The 19642-nt window shown below is 35.3% G+C and overlaps 1 protein-coding gene across 1 annotated transcript; it reads left to right on the top strand.

The window, feature by feature from the left end:
* The first annotated feature begins 4362 nt into the window (after positions 1-4362).
* Fbxo30 (F-box protein 30) lies at positions 4363-12274 on the top strand. Its single transcript, XM_004628555.2, has 2 exons — positions 4363-6397; positions 10911-12274. The coding sequence occupies exons 1-2, from the start codon at positions 4379-4381 to the stop codon at positions 11112-11114; spliced, it is 2223 nt and encodes a 740-aa protein (XP_004628612.1). The 5' UTR covers positions 4363-4378; the 3' UTR covers positions 11115-12274.
* The last annotated feature ends 7368 nt before the right edge of the window (positions 12275-19642 follow it).

Below are 19642 nucleotides of genomic sequence, written 5' to 3'. Positions count from 1 at the left end.
TTGTTTGGGAAAGTGCCTTGTTACAAAACTATTTTTAAGGATTGCTTGCAACTACATAGTGAGTTGGAAAGGAACTTCTATCAGATAAACTTCAATCTATTGTAAAGCTTTTCATCACTTACAAGTAGTTTTTATTTTAATGAAGCTTTTTCCGGTAATTTATATCTAAGTAAAATTAAGAGAAATGTGCCTTGGTATATTAGGATTCTGATTCTAGTGAGCTTTTTTTTTTTTTTTTTAATGTTGAATTTTAAATACGTTTGTGTGGAATCTTTAGCCTCAATTTTAGCAGCTGTTTTCTACTGAATCTGCTGTGTCACTGTCTAGTTAATAAATCACCAATATAGTTTATTTTAAAACTCAATTTCACAGAATTTGTGAGGTGTTTTTAATTTGACAATAATGATCTTTATTAGAAAGGGGATGATCTGATCTGGTTTAAAATCTTGAAACTGAGGGGTGTGTCCCTGTTATACTCCCCAGAATAACTTTTGCTGTATTTTCTTTTATAATGTATTTAACTATAAAATGGAACTGAACTTGCTTTTTTCCTTTGTGTATTTTGAGAACTGTTAAATGTATAATATTTCATATGATTATACTGAGCATCCATGTAAATAATTTTAAAAATAATTTAAAATGCATATGTTCAAAGCAATGTAATGTGCTTTTGCAATTAGAAAGGGCCAAAAAGACTTCTTGACCACAAGGTTAAGGCTTGAGTGTTGGAATAAACTAACTACAAGCAAAGTTGTGTAATCTCCATTCCTCAAATAACATCTTAAAATTGAATCACCAGTTACTAAAGAGCTGCCTTATTAAACTTTTATAAGTAAACATATCTGTTACTGTTCTTGAACATTAATCAGCTGTATATTTAAATAAGACCTATTTTCTTAACCACAATTTCAACTGGGTTGTTAGCATTAAGTGACTTGTTACATGTAAAGGAGGATAATAAAATGTACATAGTGTTCCTTTTTTTCCTACTTTAAGAAATAGTATTGTACACTTGTTGCTACAAGTGCCTTCTTTGATTTTTAGGTTTTTTGTTTTAATATTCTTAGTGAAAAATGAACCATACAAAAGAGGCTATTACTGTTACTTTCCTGTTTGCATTGAACTTGAAATTGTAGCAGTTACTGTTTGAAACATTTTTTAATCAAATAATGCAAAAAGATATACTCTGCCTTGTATGATCATGTGATGGTGGGTATAGTAATGTGAAGTGTTCCTGCAGTGCGGAGAGCAGTGGTCTCTTCTGTTAAAACTGCTTGTATATTTAGGGTTCTGTCTTAGCAATAGTGAAGCTTCTAACCTTAAGTATGTGAGGTGAACTCTAGTTGCAAAATAAGAAAGCTTAAGTATGTTTTCATAACCAAATAATGAGTATCAGTAGTTACTACCATGTGTATCATTATCTCCTAAATAGTTACTCAGTACAGGACATAAATCAAAAATCGTTTTACAAAAAAAAGATAGGGCCAGCCAGATAGCTCAGCAGATTAAGCACCTGCTTAGGTAGACACAGGGACACACTGAGTTCAGTCCTCACTATGCCTTGCTGGCCCCGCCCTGGGGGCACACTAAGATGGCAGTTGAGACTGGGTGTGGTGGTACACGCCTGTAATCCCAGCCCTTGGGAGGCTGAATACAGGAGGATCACTGAGTCAAATCTGTGGAGTGAGACCCTGTAGACCCTGTACTAAATACATAAAATAAAGATAATATTGTACACATTCTTTCTATGAACTTCTTTGTCTGCTTAAATGACAAATGTTTGTCATCAACCTGCTGTTTCTTCTACAGTGTAAATTTTACATGTCTGTTTTACTAATGTATAAAATTTATGAAACGTTTCTTTTTTTCCCCTTCCCTACTGAGATTGAACCCAGGGCCTCTGATATTTACTAGGAAGTTCTCTGCCTTTTGGCTGCATCTACAGCCCTTTTTATTTTTTTATTTTTATTTTTTAATTTTTTTCCCATAATTTTATTGATAAACAAATAGCAATGAGACAGTTTCAAATCAAATTGGTAGGACAGTTTCAATAATTAACACATCGCATACATTCCTCCCAGTGGTTAATTGCTGTACAAGATGTGGACATGATACACTATTTACAAAATTTATTAGAACAAATCCCTCCACAGCCCTTTTTAATTTTTTGTTATAAGACAGGGCCTTCCTGAGTCATCCACACTGGCCTCAAACTTGGGATCTTTCTTCTTTAGTCTCCTGAGTAGCTGATAAATAAAGAGAGTGACAGTTCAGATAAGAGAGATTCATCACAACCATATGACCAATGCATATGGGGGTCCTAGAAAAACATTCCTTTTGGGTTTAGAGGCTCTCAGAGCAATTTTAATGAGAAGTATTAGCAATAAAATCAGATTAGAGGGTTGAAGACAGTACATGAACTTAGATTTGTTAAGAATGAACAAGTAAGAAAATAAAAATCACAAAAAAAAACTATTCAAAAGGCTTAAATATAATTAAATCAACACATCATGGTTATGTTTTCTCTTATTTTTGTTATAAAACTTTTCTTAGTAAAAGTTAAAATTGTAACCAGGTGTGGAAGTGCATATCTTTAATCCTACCACTTCAGAGGCTGAGGCAGGAGGATTGCCTTGAGTTGGTCAGCTACATAGTGAGTTTAAGGCCAACCTGAAGGACATAGCAAGACCTTATTTCAAAAAAACAGACAAAAATAACAAAAACAAAACAAAAAATTAAAAATTCTGAGCTGTGTTTGGTGATACTTACCTGTAATGCCAGCACTCTGTGCAGCTGAAATAGGGGACTGGTCAGATTGAGGTCAGCCTAGACGAGTTAGCTCGACCCCTCAAAAGGTAAATATTAGGACTGTAGCCTGGTACAAAGGCTCTGTTTCTGTGTTCACTTCCTAGAATAGAAAAAGAAAAAAAAAAAGCACAACAGCAACCAGAGAGTTAAAACTCTAATGTTAAAGCTGGATGATTAGGTATTTTTAATCCTTTCATGTTATTTTATAAATCACATTTTCTACTTAAAACTCACTGACCTGTAGTTACTAAGAATCTGAGCACCCTAATGTAGCACACAGCACTTAGAATTTTCCTCGTTCTTTTCTGGCCTCATCTCTCACAACTATCTGGGATTTTACCTTTATCCAGCAATACTAGGAAGATCAAAAATGATAGTCAGTTCAAGCCTTTCTATATTTATATTTGGTGTTACTTCAGCCTTGCATGCTTCCCTGCCCCATACTTAAGGCTTCTCATCTTTCAAGGCTTCTATGCATTGTTTGCTAATCCCTACCCATACTAATAATCTTCTCTGTTACTATTTTACTTGTGTTGTTTCAGTCACATAATGTAATAGAATTATTACTATCTGACCTCTTACTGTAGCTTCTTGAAAAGAGTCACCATATCTTTATATTGCTGCACTGAACACAGTACCTGGTACCTAGTACTGTTTAATGATGATGAATGGAGACAGGTCCTCAGAAGTAGTAAGTATATTGTCTATAGCCACAGCGCTTGAAGTAGAAGTTTTATTTTCTTGATAAATTTCCTGTGTATTTTACTTGAGGTAACTATTGTTAGCCTTTGTAGCATGTTAAGCATATATATGAGAGATCAATATGTGTATGAGATTTTTGTATTTAGAAGACATATAAGAGCTTCTAAAAACTCTAAGTATATTAATGAAATCCACTTATTCTCAGGAGTATGATGTATCTGCAGTGTAAAGTGTATCAAAATCCATTTATTTGAAATTAAAGGAGCCAGCCAAATAGCTCAGCAGATTAAAGCACCTGCTTAGGCAGATGCAGGGGTCAGAGGTTCCATCCCTGGCATGCAGTACCAGCCCTGTCCACCCCCTCCTTGTGCACCGAGATGGAGATTGAGAGTGGGTGTGGTGGTGCGCACCTGTAACCCTAGCTCTTTTGGTAGGCTAAACACAGGTGGATCACTACGAGTCCTATCTATGTTGTGAGACCATATAGTCCCTGTAGACCTTTACTAAAATACAAAAAAAAAAAAAAAAAAAAAAGAATTTAAAAAGGCAAAACTAAACTAGTCTCTGAAATCTAAAAATTGAACTACATAATGTTATAGGCATTAATATAGTACACAGTACTGGAATTTAGATGTTATATTTTAACATGTCTTTTGGTTATCTTTATATAGTGTATAAAAGCAAATATATTTATATTTTAAAGATGACGAGCATATGTAAAATTAGCAGACTTTATATGTACTTTATGTACTACACCCTCAGGCAAATTACATGTGATTTTATTTTACATTAGTAAGCAATTTTGAAAACTTAAAACACTTTCTAACTTATCTTTTCCATTTCAACTGCTAGAGCTGGACTGGCCATTATGGAGGACGACCTGCAGCATTCACACTGTGTGAATTGTGTCAGTAGACGATGTATGACCAGACCAGAGCCTGGCATTTCCTGTGACTTGATTGGTTGTCCATTGGTTTGTGGAGCAGTTTTCCATTCTTGTAAAGCTGAAGAGCATCGGCTTTTATGTCCATTTGAACGTGTCTCTTGCTTAAATAGTGACTTTGGATGTCCATTTACCATGGCTCGAAATAAAGTTGCTGAACATCTACAAACGTGTCCCGCAAGTGTGGTATGCTGTACTATGGAATGGAATCGATGGCCAGTGAGTTATGCAGACCGGAAATCATATGAAAATCTAAGCAGAGATGTTGATGAAGTGGCACAATTAGATATGGCATTGGCCCTTCAAGACCAGAGGATGCTCTTAGAATCTCTCAAAGTTGCCACTATGATGTCAAAAGCAACGGATAAAGTATCTGAAGCTAGAGAACAAATACCAGTTAAATCAAGTGTCCCTGAAATACCACATAGTAATGGTTTGGTGTCTGTTGATGAAGAATCTTATGGTGCACTTTATCAAGCTACTGTAGAAACAACCAAAAGTTTGGCTGCAGCTTTAGATATCCTGACTACTGCCACTAGAGATATTAAGATGTTAAATGCAAGTCTTTGTGGTACCCCAGATGAAATAGATGAGGAGAAACATGCCAGAGAAAGCTTACAGGATAGCAGCTTAAAAAGCCAGGCCCATCTTTATGAGGGTGAGATGGGGGCAGTAGGTGGAATTGACCATAATAGCACAAGTCAGAATGCCCAGTTTGAACAAAATGGTTCCAGTGATTTATTGTATGACTTGAATACAAATTCGTATGCCACTTCTGCTCTTTGTAATGGTTTTTCTTTGGAAAATACATGTCCACAGGTTAAAGACCAAGATCAACACAGTAACTTAACAAATGGAGAATGTGTGGCATCAGATGGTACTTCAGAACCTTCCAGTTCACTTTCATTAGCAGCACAGCTTAGGGAAGTAATGCCATCCAGTGCTTTGCCTAATGGCACAGTTCAGCATATCCTCATGCCAGATGGTGAAGATGAAGGAGAACTGTGCTGGAGAAAAGTAGACTTAGGGGACTTGAGAAATGTGGATGTCTTATCTTTCAGTCACACTCCTTCATTCAAATTTCTTTCTAATTCATGTTGGTCCAAAGCAAAGGAAGATAAAGCAGTAGATACGTCAGACTTGGAAGTGGTGGAGGATCCCATGGGCCTCCATGGGATAGACCTGATTACAGCAGCCTTACTGTTTTGTTTAGGAGATTCTCCAGGTGGGAGGGGCATATCTGATAGTCGCATGGTTGATGTGTATCACATTGACTTTGGGACACAGACTTTTTCACTTCCATCTGCAATATTAGCTACAAATACAATGGTTGGAGAAATAGCTTCTGCTTCAGCTTGTGATCACGCCAATCCGCAGCTTTCAAATCCAAGTCCTTTTCAGACACTTGGGCTGGATTTAGTATTGGAATGTGTTGCTAGGTACCAACCTAAGCAGCGTTCAATGTTTACCTTTGTGTGTGGACAGTTATTTAGAAGAAAAGAATTTTCTTCACATTTTAAGAATGTGCATGGTGACATTCATGCTGGACTCAATGGCTGGATGGAACAGAGGTGTCCTCTAGCTTATTATGGTTGTACCTATTCTCAGCGAAGATTTTGTCCATCAACACAAGGAGCAAAAATTATACATGACCGCCAGTTGAGGTCATTTGGAGTTCAGCCCTGTGTATCTACAGTATTAGTAGAACCTGCTAGAAACTGTATGTTGGGATTACACAGTGACCATCTGAGCAGTCTTCCTTTTGAGGTCCTACAACATATTGCAGGTTTTCTTGATGGCTTCAGTTTGTGCCAGCTCTCTTGTGTATCCAGATTAATGAGGGATGTGTGTGGCAGTCTACTTCAGTCTCGTGGAATGGTCATTCTGCAGTGGGGGAAAAAGAAGTATCCAGAAGGAAATTCATCATGGCAGATAAAGGAAAAGGTTAGTTTCATCTTGACTATATCAGTCTTATTAGATATCTACTAGGTATGTTGAATTAATAGTTAATGTTTTGTTAAAAATTGAGCATCTCCAAAATTAAGAAAATATGATAAATATATATTAAAATGATAATTAATGAACTAGAATATTTAGAATTGTTATGACTAAGGACTTAGTATAGATTTTCTAGATATAGATTATAATCTAATATGGCAAAGGCCACTTCTTTTTCTTCAAATATCAGTTCTTTTTTTTTAAAGGTTTTATTTTGTATTTTATTTATTTTATTTTATTATTTATTTTTTCCCATAATTTTATTGAGAAACAAATAGCAATGAGACAGTTTTAAATCAAATTGGTAGGACAGTTTCAATAATTAACACATTGCATACATTTGTCCTAGTGGTTAATTGCTGTACAAGATGCGGATATGATATCCTATTTACAAACACCATTAGAACAAATCCTTCTATTCATTAAGAGAATGTAACTATATATCTATCCTAACCACTTTGAATACACAGATACAAAATGGACATTCATCTGTAAACCCTTTTTTTGTTAGGTTCCGTTATTTGAATATTATAGGTGTAAACTCAGCAAAATATTCTAAAAGAGTCCCGTAGCCCATTATAGTATTGGGACTTCTGCTTGACTGGCGATGTCAGAAATTGTTGACCTGAGTCCCCTACAGCTCAACAGAACAGCATGACTTTACTTCTATTTTGTTTTTATACTTTTCTGCTGGATGGTTAAGACCAAAGTAAAGCAGGATCTATGCAACAAGAGTTGTAGCTTTTCGGTCTGATAAGGTCAGTGAAATCCCCTTACGATTTATTACCATCCTGTACCTCAGATTGTAGAACGTTTGTCCGTGTCAGCCATGGGGATGAGTCTTGGCCATTGCCTGGCCATTGTGCTCTCTTGAAAGCCTGAGAGAATGTTTTCTGTCCATGTGACTCTTCTTAGGCACCCTCTACATCATTGATCACTTTCCTCTTTGGCCCCATAATCTCCTTGATCAGAAAATTTGGGACACTACTGAGTTACATGACGTTACAGTACAAGTTCTCATATGTCCTGAGTCTTAATTGACCTTGGAAGGCTAGAGCCAAAATGTTGGCTTTCCTTGCAGCCCTCCTTTTTCTTTAATTTTGGTCTGTAAACTTAGGTCATTAACCATCCAGAAGGCAAGCTTCTTGTTATTACCATACAACTTAGGCTGTTAAGCTTAACCTCACTATCTGTCTGCATATCAAACATCGTAGGCATAACATGGAACAGGTATTTTTCATCACGTATTGATATGTTGAACTTTAAGTCCCTACAGATTATGATAAAAAAAACATTTAAAAATTAGAATATATTTTAAAAATAGGCGTAAAAATTATATACTTCTTATCTTTACACATAAGTCCAAAAATCTAACCATATACAACCTTGAAGCAGGACAGTCCCGCAATACTCCTTTTCCTGCAAATGATCAGTTCTATACTTTAGTTCTATGGTAACAGCTTTGAGACCATGTTGCCTAACTTATGTTCCACTTGAAGCAGGTTCACCATAAAACAATGGAGGAAACAGGGAGAATTTGTTCTTAGAGTTACCAGTGTCCACTCTTAACAGTTTCTTTTTTAGAACTTGGTTGTTTCATATAGAACATAAAGAGAAATTTTAAAAAGTTGCAGCTATAGTCATATTAGTAAATGGCCAAAGGATTATTAGGTTGCCCAGCACATAAATGAATGGACAAGGGACTGACTTAAGAGTAGGGCAGTAGAAATTGATATTGTAGGTAGAGACTCTTAGGTCTAGTCCAGACTCAAAAGTGATGCATATTGGAAACCTGCGCTGGTCTGGCTTCTTTGATATTCTTTTGTTCTCTAGCTTTTATTGCAGGTACCATCCAGTGGGAACTAGGAAGCAGTACAGATATCTGTAATTGAAGGTGATTTTTAATTTTAAAATTTTATTTATTTGATACAGGGTCTCGCTACACAGTTTAGACTGTAGTGATCCTCCTGTCTCAGCATTCCCAGTGCTCGGATTATAAGCATGTGCCACCATGCTGAGTTTTGGGGCCGGCACAATACACCTGGAGTTCTGGGCCCACCATAATGTGGTATCGAGGATCAAACCCGGGTCCTTGTGCATTCCAGGCAGGCACTTATATCACCAAAGTATCCCAGCACTTCAAACATTCATAATAAAAAATATTACATTTTATAGGGTAGAAACAATTTTGTTAAACTTCTCATTTGGTTATAGTGTTCAAATTTCTGGTTACTTTTTTCTTGCTCCTTTTAGATCTTACAACTTCATTTTATCAGAATTATGCATCTGCTTTTCTATTTTTGTGAAGCTTTGACCACTGAAAGAACACAAATTATTTTGATTTTTTTTTCCCCTAAAAGGAATTTTCTGATAGAAAATTTTACCAGCTATGTATTTTTTCATTTTTCAGATGATTTGGTGTCTGTCTCCTTTGAGATCGGACATCCTATATATGACCTCTTTTTGTCCTTATCCATAGTATTAACATGTAGGGTGAAATATTTTCTTTCATAGATAACATCTGGTCTTCCAAGTTTCAATTGCTGTCATTTACACAGATTACTCACACATCTATAAACTGACCGTTTTTGCTACTAAACTCAAGACCACTACAAGGTGCAATCAAAGTATATGGGGAGTGTTTGTGTCTTTATAAGGTATGATCAAAAATGTGGTAAATGTTGCTGCTAAGTGCCATTGGATAAAAAGACAGGGTTGTAAAAGTATCACTTTGTCCTTGTCTGCCATATTCATCAGATGGACCTTATTCACCATATCTAGCACTGTATACTTCTGGCTCTTGTCCAAGGTCAAATGATTAAAAGGTTAATGCTTTGAATTGATTTAGGACATCAAGGTAGCTATGACAGCACAACTAAAGACACTTAGGAAACACAACTTCCAGCACTGCTTCAGAAAGGGACAAGAGCATTGAGAAAAATTTTCAAAGCAAGGGAGAGTATTTTGAGGAGGATAAATGACAGTGCATCTTTTACTGTAAAAATTCAAAATAGTCACCATAGTTTTTGATCATACTTTGTATACACAAGCATCATGCCACCCAGGAAGTCATTACCATTCTTTTTTTTTTTTTTGGAACTGGGGATTGAACTCAGGCCCTTGCATTTGCCAGGGAAGTGCTTATTCCACTGAGCCATCTCCCCAGCCCCTTTTACCATTCTTTCTTGAGAAATGGTAATGTATGATGAAGTCTTGTCCAAAATACTGCTTTCTAGAGTACTGCTATTTAACCATGTCTAGTCAGCCCTCTATGTCTGTGGGTTCTGTGTCTGGATTCAGCCAACTGTGGATCAAAAATACGTGAAAAAAATTGTGTCTGTATTGAACATGTACATGCAGACTTTTTTGGTCATTGTATAAGCAATACAGTGTAACATCTTGCCATTTGCTTTGTATTAAATAAGTAATCTAGGGACAATTTAAAAGTTTGTGGGTAGTTACACAGGTTCTCTGCAAATACTATGTCATTTTGCACAGGGGCTTAAGTGTCACAGAATTTCATGTCCTCAGGGCATTCTGAGGCCAGCCCCCACATACACCAAGAGACAGTTATATTCTTCTCTATTTGACTGTTGATGGACTTAGCCAGGATACTTAGGCCTGTCCTGCCCTGTCCATGCTTTCTTTCCTGTGTCTCCCCTGAGCTGCATTCACGCATCTTATGTTCATTAGCTTCATGTTTTTTATTGTAAAAATGAGAGGACACGGTGATCATCGCTTACCTTGTACGGTGATAGTGCCTTCAGGTCCTGAAGCTTCTGCCTGGGTAAGAAAGAAAATCAGGCCATATTTTTACCAGTGGACACATGAACAGGGTGGTGGGTGAATATGCCTACAAATGCATAAAATAGGACGTGTTGAAACATGAGAATGCCTGTATTTTAAGTATTGCTGGTACCTTTACTATGTGTGAAAAGTGCAAAGATAAGTTACCTTTTATCACATAGTAGTAGGATAGGATATTTTTAAAACATTTTGTATGATGTAATAGGAATGAGACAAAAACCTGGTGAAAAAGACAATGTATCTTTTTCACAGGTATTATCTCCAAACTATGGATAGTTCTCAGTAAGCCATTTGGACAGGAGGAAAGAATAGTATGCAGTATGAAGAAGTGGCTCTGAATTCCTGAAGTTATGATTTTTAAAAAATCGTTCAATAAGTTAGGTTTGCTATGATTTTTAATGTTGAAATGTTTTTTCTCTTAGCTGTTTGTTGAAGTCATTGTTTCACAGAAGTGAGTTGGCTTATAAATATTTGCTTATAAATATTTGACAAACAGATTTATGTCTGAATGGATCTTTTCAATTGTATAGCTCACCACTTGAAACAATATTGGGTGTTTCTGTAGCAATAGAAATATGTGCAGTTAGAGCAAGAAGTGCATTTTGATTCTGTAAGTTGACTTATTTAAATCTGATGTAGAATTTTCTTCCAGGTATGGCGATTCAGTACTGCATTTTGTTCTGTTAATGAATGGAAATTTGCTGACATCTTAAGCATGGCGGACCACTTGAAGAAATGCAGTTACAATATTGTTGAGAGACGGGAGGAAGCCATCCCATTGCCATGTATGTGTGTGACTCGAGAACTCACTAAAGAAGGACGTTCGCTACGCTCAGTTTTAAAACCTGTACTTTAAAAACTGTAACTTGTAGATACATGGCAAGCACCTGTTATAATTTCTTTGTAATATGTGACACTTTATTAATATATTAAAGATTACAACTAGTTGAATTTATTGTCACTGTGTATATATAATGTTTTGAAGTGACATATATTTTTATAAAGTATTGTTTAGTTGGAAAAAAGTTGCCTTAATGTTTGAAATGTGTGAGATTTTTGAAACTTGCTGGACAGGGTGACAATCTTTAGCTATGACTTTCAGAATTAGTATTTTTGATGGTGTGCATATTTTGTTTTTGAAATTTTTCTTCTTAAAATTAACAAGGTCCTGACCAAACAATTTATTCCTCATGTTTCCTGTGAGTTGAAGCCCATGCAATCAAAATGAAAAACTTAGAATCAAATTTTGGCAGCATAGGTTTTCCAGATAAACATTTTCAGCTACATAAATACTGCCATAAGATCATTATAAAGCATTCCCTTTTTGTGCATATGTGATCCCCAGTATATGAAGAATGATTAAAAACAGGGTGAATATTTAAATTAAAAACATTTATTAAGGTAAAATTATACATTGCCATTATTGCTCCCTTTTGGATCCAACCTGTCTTTAGTTGGGCTGTTATGAGTGCCTAAACTAGTTCAAAATGTTTACCTTTTGTGGTAATTTTGACTTCTGAGAAGAACCAGATGTTACATGCTGTCAGATCTGGTGAGTAAGGTAGGGATGCAGTGAAGTGTAGTTTTTACGATCTTGCCTTTCTGTTGGGTGGCAGTGCAGCATTCACTGTATATTTTGATCACCCTTTTAAATTCACAAAAGAGAACTTGTTGAACTGCTTCAGAAATTGGCAAGAATGATGAGATAAGTATGTTGGAAGCAAGGGGGATTAATGTCAATGTGCCTTTTTTTTTTGTGGTAGCAGGAATTGAACTCGACCCTGCACTTGCCAGGTAGGTGCTTATTCTACTGAGCTATCTCCCTGGCCCCTTTATAATGATCTTTAAAAACTTAAGCATTCATTATATAGTTTGATCACCCCATATGAAATATTTGTATCACAGTATTTAAAATCACATGTAATGTTTGGTAATGCCCTTCAAGATGTTTTAAAAATAATTTACAAAGATATGTTCATCATATGTTCTTGCAACTCTTATACAGAGTGACTTTTTTTTTAATTAGATGCTGGATCTAAAGACTTGGCAGTGTTTTACCTGAGAGGTAAAAGCAAAACAAAAAGCAAGCGTGTTAATTTAACTTGAAATAATTCATGGTACTATATACTTGCTATCTATTTAATGTTTGATAACTAAATATACCTCATTTTATGTTTCAATTTGGCATATTGTATGAGTTTCAAATATTCAGAATGTGGAAGGTCTTAACTTTTTCATAAGCATTTAAAAATATGCCTTTTGATGTTTATAAAAAATACAACTGTATTAAGACATTTAAAAAAGTTGCATTTCATGTCTTTTATGTAAGGTAACAATTGAACAGAAACCTGCCTTGATTGACAATCTCTTCAAAATGTTTTCAAGTTAATTTCCCATACACATCTGTACTAGAAAGCAAGAATTGTATCTTTATACAAAGAACAATGTATGATAAGGCAGTATTCAAAGTCCTATTCTTTTTATTCATATTTAGTACAGGGTTTACAGTGTCTCACTGAACAGATCAGACTCATAGTGATCTTCCTATTTTGAGCCTCCCAAGTGCTGGGATTATCGGCACTTATCACCATGCCCAGTCTCAGTCACCATCTCTGCGAACCCCAGGGGCAGGCCCGGCACAGCATGGGAATTGAATCCCGGTCCCCTGCACTTGCCTAAGCAGGTGCTGTAGTCCGCTGAGCTATCTGGGCCAGCCCTAAAATCCTGTTCTTGAAGTATTATATTGTTGTTTTTAAATTGATTTGTTCTGTTATGAGGTTGATGTGGTCACCTTAAAAAGGAGTATATATGCTTTATCAGTATTTAAAAATAAATTGCAAAGATGGGAACATATATTTAAATAATTTTTCTTCAGTGAATTTTGGCATTTCATAAGCTGAAATAGCTACAAACTACCTTGTTAAACATGGCAAAACTCATTGTATCCTTATATTTGTCCTTGAGTGTGCTTTATGGTTACTGATTCATGATTCCCATATATGACAGTCAGGCTGGTTAGAGGTGTTCCCTTAGGCATTTGAGATTTCTTAACTGCTTAAGTTTTGCCTTAAATCAACTAATCAGATGTTTTGTTTCACCTGTCATTTTAATTAGTAAAATACTTAGATCTCAGTGCTTAACTTGCTTTTCAACTGTAGGATGGAATTGTATAAAAAAAAATCTGTTTCTGTGAAAAGAAAAACCCCTAAAAATAAGGTATATCAAGTACTGTAAAATATAACTCCACCTTTTAAAGTTTTGCTGAAGAATGTCTTTATGATTAGGATACCACTACCATTAACTTTTTACTTTATCTTTGTGCTTTATTAAACCCATAATTTTTAAGCTTAGCTTGTTTCTACACTGGATCATGAGATATGTAACATTTTTCCACCTTATTTTTCTTTTGCACATCTTTTGCCATTCATTTTTGTTTGTTATGACACCATACTATTTTGTTAAAGTGTTTTCTTTGTGCAACATTTGTTCAAGTTCTAATAAAAGTGTTTCCCATTATATGGCTCATTAGCGTTAAAAACTTTCATTTAAATAAAACTTTAGCTCTTTTTTGACAAATTCCACACACAATTACATGTTTTTGTAATGTTGATCTTTGTATGTTTTAGAGATTGCCGTTTGATTACCTTGCCAACTAAAGTTTTACTGATAACATGAATTTTTTAAATGCAGTATGTATAAAAACTTAGCTTTCTTGCCCCTTCCATCTCTTGAAAGTAGTCCTGTCTAGGTTATTGAAAGGCTGAAGAGTTTCTGGCATGATTATTTCTCTAAAACTTGTTATAGCATCTTTAGCATGAAAAAGTTTGTATGGTGACCTAGTAGATTGTCATTTGAGAAGTGTTTGTTGATTGATTTTGCTAAGCAGCAACCTGAAGAGTAAGCATGGCGAGGAAGGAAATTACCTGAATTCCCTTTATTTTCTGCCTCTTTCCCTAGTCATTTAGTCTCCCTTCCTCTCTGCCTCCCCTTTTGAGACTTGCATATCATTTAAGGTGAGAACAAGCAGTTTGTTTTAAGAAGAGATGCATAATGAAATGTGAGATCTTAGAGGAAGTCGGGGCCATGCTGGCTGTAGATCTATCCTCTAACGTGTTAGTGAAATGGATATATGTGTGTGTGTGTACATGTGTAATCCACAATTAAGAGTGATGGTAATTTATTAATATTGATGGTTATACATGTTGTCTATATCTTACAGGCATATGACAGTACATAGGGTACTGTGATTGTTACTTTTGAAAACTTAATATTTAGTACTATTTTAATTTCATTAGTGTTTTATTAGTGTTCTATTGAAGGGTAGTAATAATGCAAAGTTCATTAGCACTCGTGTTTAAGCCTGCTTATCACATTCTCTTTAGTGGTTGCACTTGTGTGAACATACTAGATTTATAATAAAAGGAAAGAGTAGAAGTAAAGAAATACTGGATTAAATCTCACAAAAAATACTTATAGGGATACTTTTGACTGTTGTAAGACATTAGATCTGATTTCTGGTTTGTCAGTAGTAGAGAATTTGTTTTGGTCTTTGAGCTGCATGTCCCATAAATGTTGCTATTCTTGTCGGTCCTTTAACATTGAATAGTAGGATCTTAGTAATGTTGAAGATAATGAGGTTTTCAACAAACTTCCATATATTTTGAAAATGTACTTTTTTTTTTTATTATTATATTGGTAAGATTTACTTTTGGATTTTTAAATATTTGAAACGAAACAGAGTCCAACCGAAAATGATAGGAGGTTTATTATTGTTTCCTGAGCCAGAGTTACTCAAGTATTAAAAAAAAAAAAAGTTTCATGCATAGCACAACACATTGGGGAATGATGTGATTGGAACCTGCAGAGTTGGCTAGAAGTGCAGTAGAAGGAAAACAGTCCCCCTCTGAACAAAATCTTTTGATGAATAGTTTTTCTGATAGGTATTTGGCTGGTTATCCAAAAGTTCCTTCAGTGGTCTTATTTGACATGTTCACGAGGCCTAGGGATCCAGAGCATATTATTTGTACCTTTAAGTTCCATTGTGTTATTGATGGCATTTGTTATAATTTATCTGTCTATTTTGAAAAAATACTATGAATTGAATAAAGGCCTATTCAAGTGAGGTCCTTTCTAAATAGCTATGAGAAAGGAAAGATGGTTTCTTTTTGAAAACACCTTTTACACACTTACTTCATTATTGACAATGGTCATTTTTCCCTTTTTGTAGGTGTAGAAAAGAGAAGTTATATTTAGATGAAATGAAATTACTTTTGTAAAGAATACTTCAAATTACATGTGGTTGCTCCCAAATATTACTGAAAACATATTTAGGGCATTACGAAAAGGAAGCAGAGACCAATGAAGTGTGTTTTGTTGCTCTGAAAAATCTTTTGCTAGGCATTGTACTATATAAAAAAAAATTCTGTTGCATATGTGACTGAAGAAATTCATTATTCATACATAAATTTGGCATACATAATCTTCATAGTTGGCCATACATCTTGAGGTATATTAATGAATATATCTTAGTTACCTTAGTACACTTGACAACTGTTAGTGCATTTTACAACTGATATTTTATATTCAGATTTTGATATTCTGATGTATTTTATAGAGTAACTTTTTAATAAAGTACAAATAAAAGAGTTATAAGGAAGATTCATGAACATGCTCTGTAGAAGTACGGTAAAAATTCATTGATGCTCTTACATGCTGGATTTAAACTTCTTTACTAACGTGAAGCAAAAAGCTTTTCTGAAGCAAACTGACAGGAGCAGTGTGTGATTTTTTTTTTCAGTAATGCGAAATTCTGAGTGTCTCAAAAATCACTAGTAGCCTATTCACATAGACACATAATGGGAAATAATTTTTTTACACGTGCCCATTTGTAGTGATTGATAACAGTAGTAGTTTGTGGATTTGAAAATAATGAAGTGGAATTTCTGTTGAATTCTTGGAATCAAATTCATCATCAAATTCCTTTCCCAACAAAGATGAGTTCATCAGGTTTAATATTTTATCTATTCAGATATAAATCATTAGATTTCTTTTTCTCAGACAGGGTCCTTGAACATAGTAAATAGCTTGATAAATACATTTGGTCTCTTGCAGAGGAACTAACTGGAGTCGGTAGCATCCTACACTCCTATTTATATTCAAAGGGTAACATTGTTTAAGTTTAGTTATAAGGACTGATTATAGACAAGTAGCAGTAATCTGTTCACAAGATTGAAGATGAAAGAGGGAAGTCCTTCCCTCTGCTGTCCTAGAATATTCTTCCTGTTGAAATCTGTTTCGTATTGTCATTATTGCCTGTGTATATTATGACTTCATTTTTCTGATGTGATCAAAAAACCTAAGTTAGGGGCCAGGGAGATAGCTCAGTAAGGGCCTGAGTTCAATCCCCACTTCTGAAAAACAAAACAAAACAAAACAAGCAAACCTAGGTTAAATATATATCATTTTAAAATCTTGCTTTGATAACCAACCTAATCTTAATGATTTGGGTCAGTTTTAAAATCTAAGAACTGTGTTTGTCTACCTTCTATAAAGTCCCTTTGAGCTCACCAGTGAAAAAACAACCAACCTTGTAGTTTAAAAAATTTAAAACATAGTTGAATCCTCAGTAGTTTAACAATTGCTTAATTAAAATAAATAGAGGAGCTGCAGAGATATCTCAGTGGTCTAAGAACCTGCCTCAGCAAGCACAGGGACCCATGTTCAATCCCTGGTACCGCATGCTGTGCCAGCCCTATCCCAAGCACGGTGAGCCAGCTACCAAGACCAGGTGTGGTGGTGCACGCTTATATTCCCAGAGCTGGGGAGGCTGAAACCAGAGAATTACTATGAATACAAGCTGCATAGTGAGACCAAGTACCAAATACATAAAATAAAAAATAGCACTTAATATTGAGTACTATATCTGTTTTGAGAGTAAAATTATCCAGTGAATAGCTATGTCAAGTGGATGACTTAAGTAATGACTTAATACTTAACTATTAATAAAATAAGGAATTTGATATGAGTACTCATTCCTACAGTATTCCTGTAGCATTGTGCAAACAGCTTGTACTGACATGAAATTGGGGTGGGTGGCTAATAATCCAGGGAAAGGCTGGGCATGGTAGCACACAGTGGCTGTAATCCTAGCACTTAGGAGGCTGAAGCAAGATTGTTGGGAGTTCGAGGCCAGCCTGGGGTATAATGTGAACTTAAGGCCTGTCTGAGCTGCATAGCAAGACCTTGTCTCAAAGAGTCTAAATATATATCGGGAATTCTAAGGATTTGTATTTCACATTTAAAATGTTACACTTGCATTGTTCATTAGTATTGAAAGCATCAGTACTAAATGCCAACCATTATGGAAAAGTAACTGCACTGTTTCAAGCATTTACCTCACATGTCCTTGAGTTTCTAATATATCTTTTCCCCGATTTCCATTAATAACTGCCATAGAGAAGGTGAGGAAAGGGAATAAAAATAATCAGGGTGCTATATGTGCATTATTTCCCAAGGAGAATAATTATGTATCAAACATACTAATAAAAAATCATGTATTTCAAATTTTAAAAGATACAGTAGTCATAAAAACTAAATTCATGAAGCATGATACAGAAGAACACGTACTGTATGATTACATTTATCCAGAATAACCAGGGACAAGTCAGATTATTGGTTGCCAGACAGGTAAGGGGAGAGAGGCGTGATTACTTAATGAGTATGGGATTTCCCTTGGAGTGACGAAAATACTCGGACAAGGTGGTGGTGATGCTTGTTCAACCTTGTGAATGTGTTAAGTGCCCCTCAGTTGTATGCTTTCAAGTGGGCATTTTTAAATCTGTCGCCAAAATTAAGACGAATGTTGGCATTTGAAGTTACTTACAAAATCTAAGAAGTACAGTGGTACGCTTAAGAAAAGTACAAACGATAGTTTAGAATTTACTTATAACTTCGTTAATGTGATAAATTTACTCACTTAAAAGACCCAATGAAATTCATGAGTCCTGTCATAGAAGTACTGATGACAGTGACAGAAATCTATATTTAGTTTCCTTAGTTAATGCAGCTGTGAATGAGAGATCAACTTTTGTTTCAGTGTTTGGTATTCACCGTTTGCACATTATTATGATGTCTTGTGGCACTTACACTTTTAAAAGATATGTTTTAAAAATCTTTTGAGAAAACTTGTAAAATTTTCTGTTTTTTTATAGTTTTATACTTCATGCAATCAATTATGTATTAGATAAAACTAAATAAACTGATGCATACATTTTGGACTCTTTATTGCCTTGTGGGAAATAGTCTAGTTGACTCTCAGGCTTTGTAAGGACTTTAGTCATATAGTTGCTTATGTTGTATTCAGTGAAGTTGAATCTGAGTGTTTATTCTTTAATCACGTGTATATTGAGCACTTGAGCCAGGTGCTATGTAGGCTTGACTCTGAAAGATCATTTTACTCTTAAAGCTTCACAAGTAATTTATTATTTTTTCCTACCTGTCATCATCTAGTAATTGCCAGACACATGGCCACTTTGATCTTGTGCCCATTGTGCAATGACAGAGATAGCTGGAGAAAGTCTTAACAGTTGTCTACAGAACAGATTACTTAATTGTTAAAATTCTAAAGGTTACTTTTTGGTGAGCATTCATTCACATGAGATACCAGTATCTTCGTATCTTTTGTCCACCCATTGAGTTTGCACATACATCTTCCTCAAATAGTTCTGTTACCAGTTCTCAAATCATGTTCAAAATTCCTGACCATCAAGCCAGACCATGAATTGATATCTAACTCAACATCTAGTCCTTTCTCTTTCCACATTAATAGCATGTAGTGCTTGAAGTTTTGTCCCAAAATAAATTCCTAATGAATTACACTGAAGATTTCTCAATGCTGTTAGAAAATCCTGCCTCGCCCAAAAAGGTTCTAGTGCTTCAGCTGTCCAGTTCTGACTGCATTTTTGTACAGAACCATTCATTTCAACCCAGGCCCCAACTCTTCTCTTTATCTAGTAATCATAACCAACTCCTCCCGAGACCACAGATGGAAGACAAGAGAAAGCAAAGGTAGGCACCATGGGCATTTGGGTCATTTCCTCATGTAACTTACCTGTGCCTTCAGGACCTGATGGAATTTGATCACACATATACTACTACAATTTGATGGTGAAGTGCTGTTTTGCATACCTAACTTTATGGCTTGGTGGTCAAATAATAATTCATATGGCCTGTTCAGATCCCATGCTTAGTTGGTAGTCCATAGTAAAGCATTTAGTTTTTACTAAAAGCCACTAGCTAGCCAAAAGAGATGTTTTCTGTGGATGATAACAGGGCTTTGCTCCAAAATTCTAAAGCCTATAGAGACTTCTATAAGCAAAACAGCAG

Source organism: Octodon degus, unplaced genomic scaffold (assembly GCF_000260255.1).
Source record: "Octodon degus isolate 3935 unplaced genomic scaffold, OctDeg1.0 scaffold00024, whole genome shotgun sequence".
Classification (NCBI taxonomy): Eukaryota; Metazoa; Chordata; class Mammalia; order Rodentia; family Octodontidae; genus Octodon; species Octodon degus.
Note: the sequence above shows the minus strand (reverse complement) of the source record. Positions and strands in the feature narration are given on the sequence as shown.

Bases quoted from the DNA above. Each gene is read 5' to 3' on its own strand.
- Fbxo30 (XM_004628555.2), top strand. From the start codon at position 4,379: ATGGAGGACGACCTGCAGCATTCACACTGTGTGAATTGTGTCAGTAGA. The intron at 6,398-10,910 runs GTTAGTTTCATC...ATTTTCTTCCAG, and splicing joins CATGGCAGATAAAGGAAAAG to GTATGGCGATTCAGTACTGC.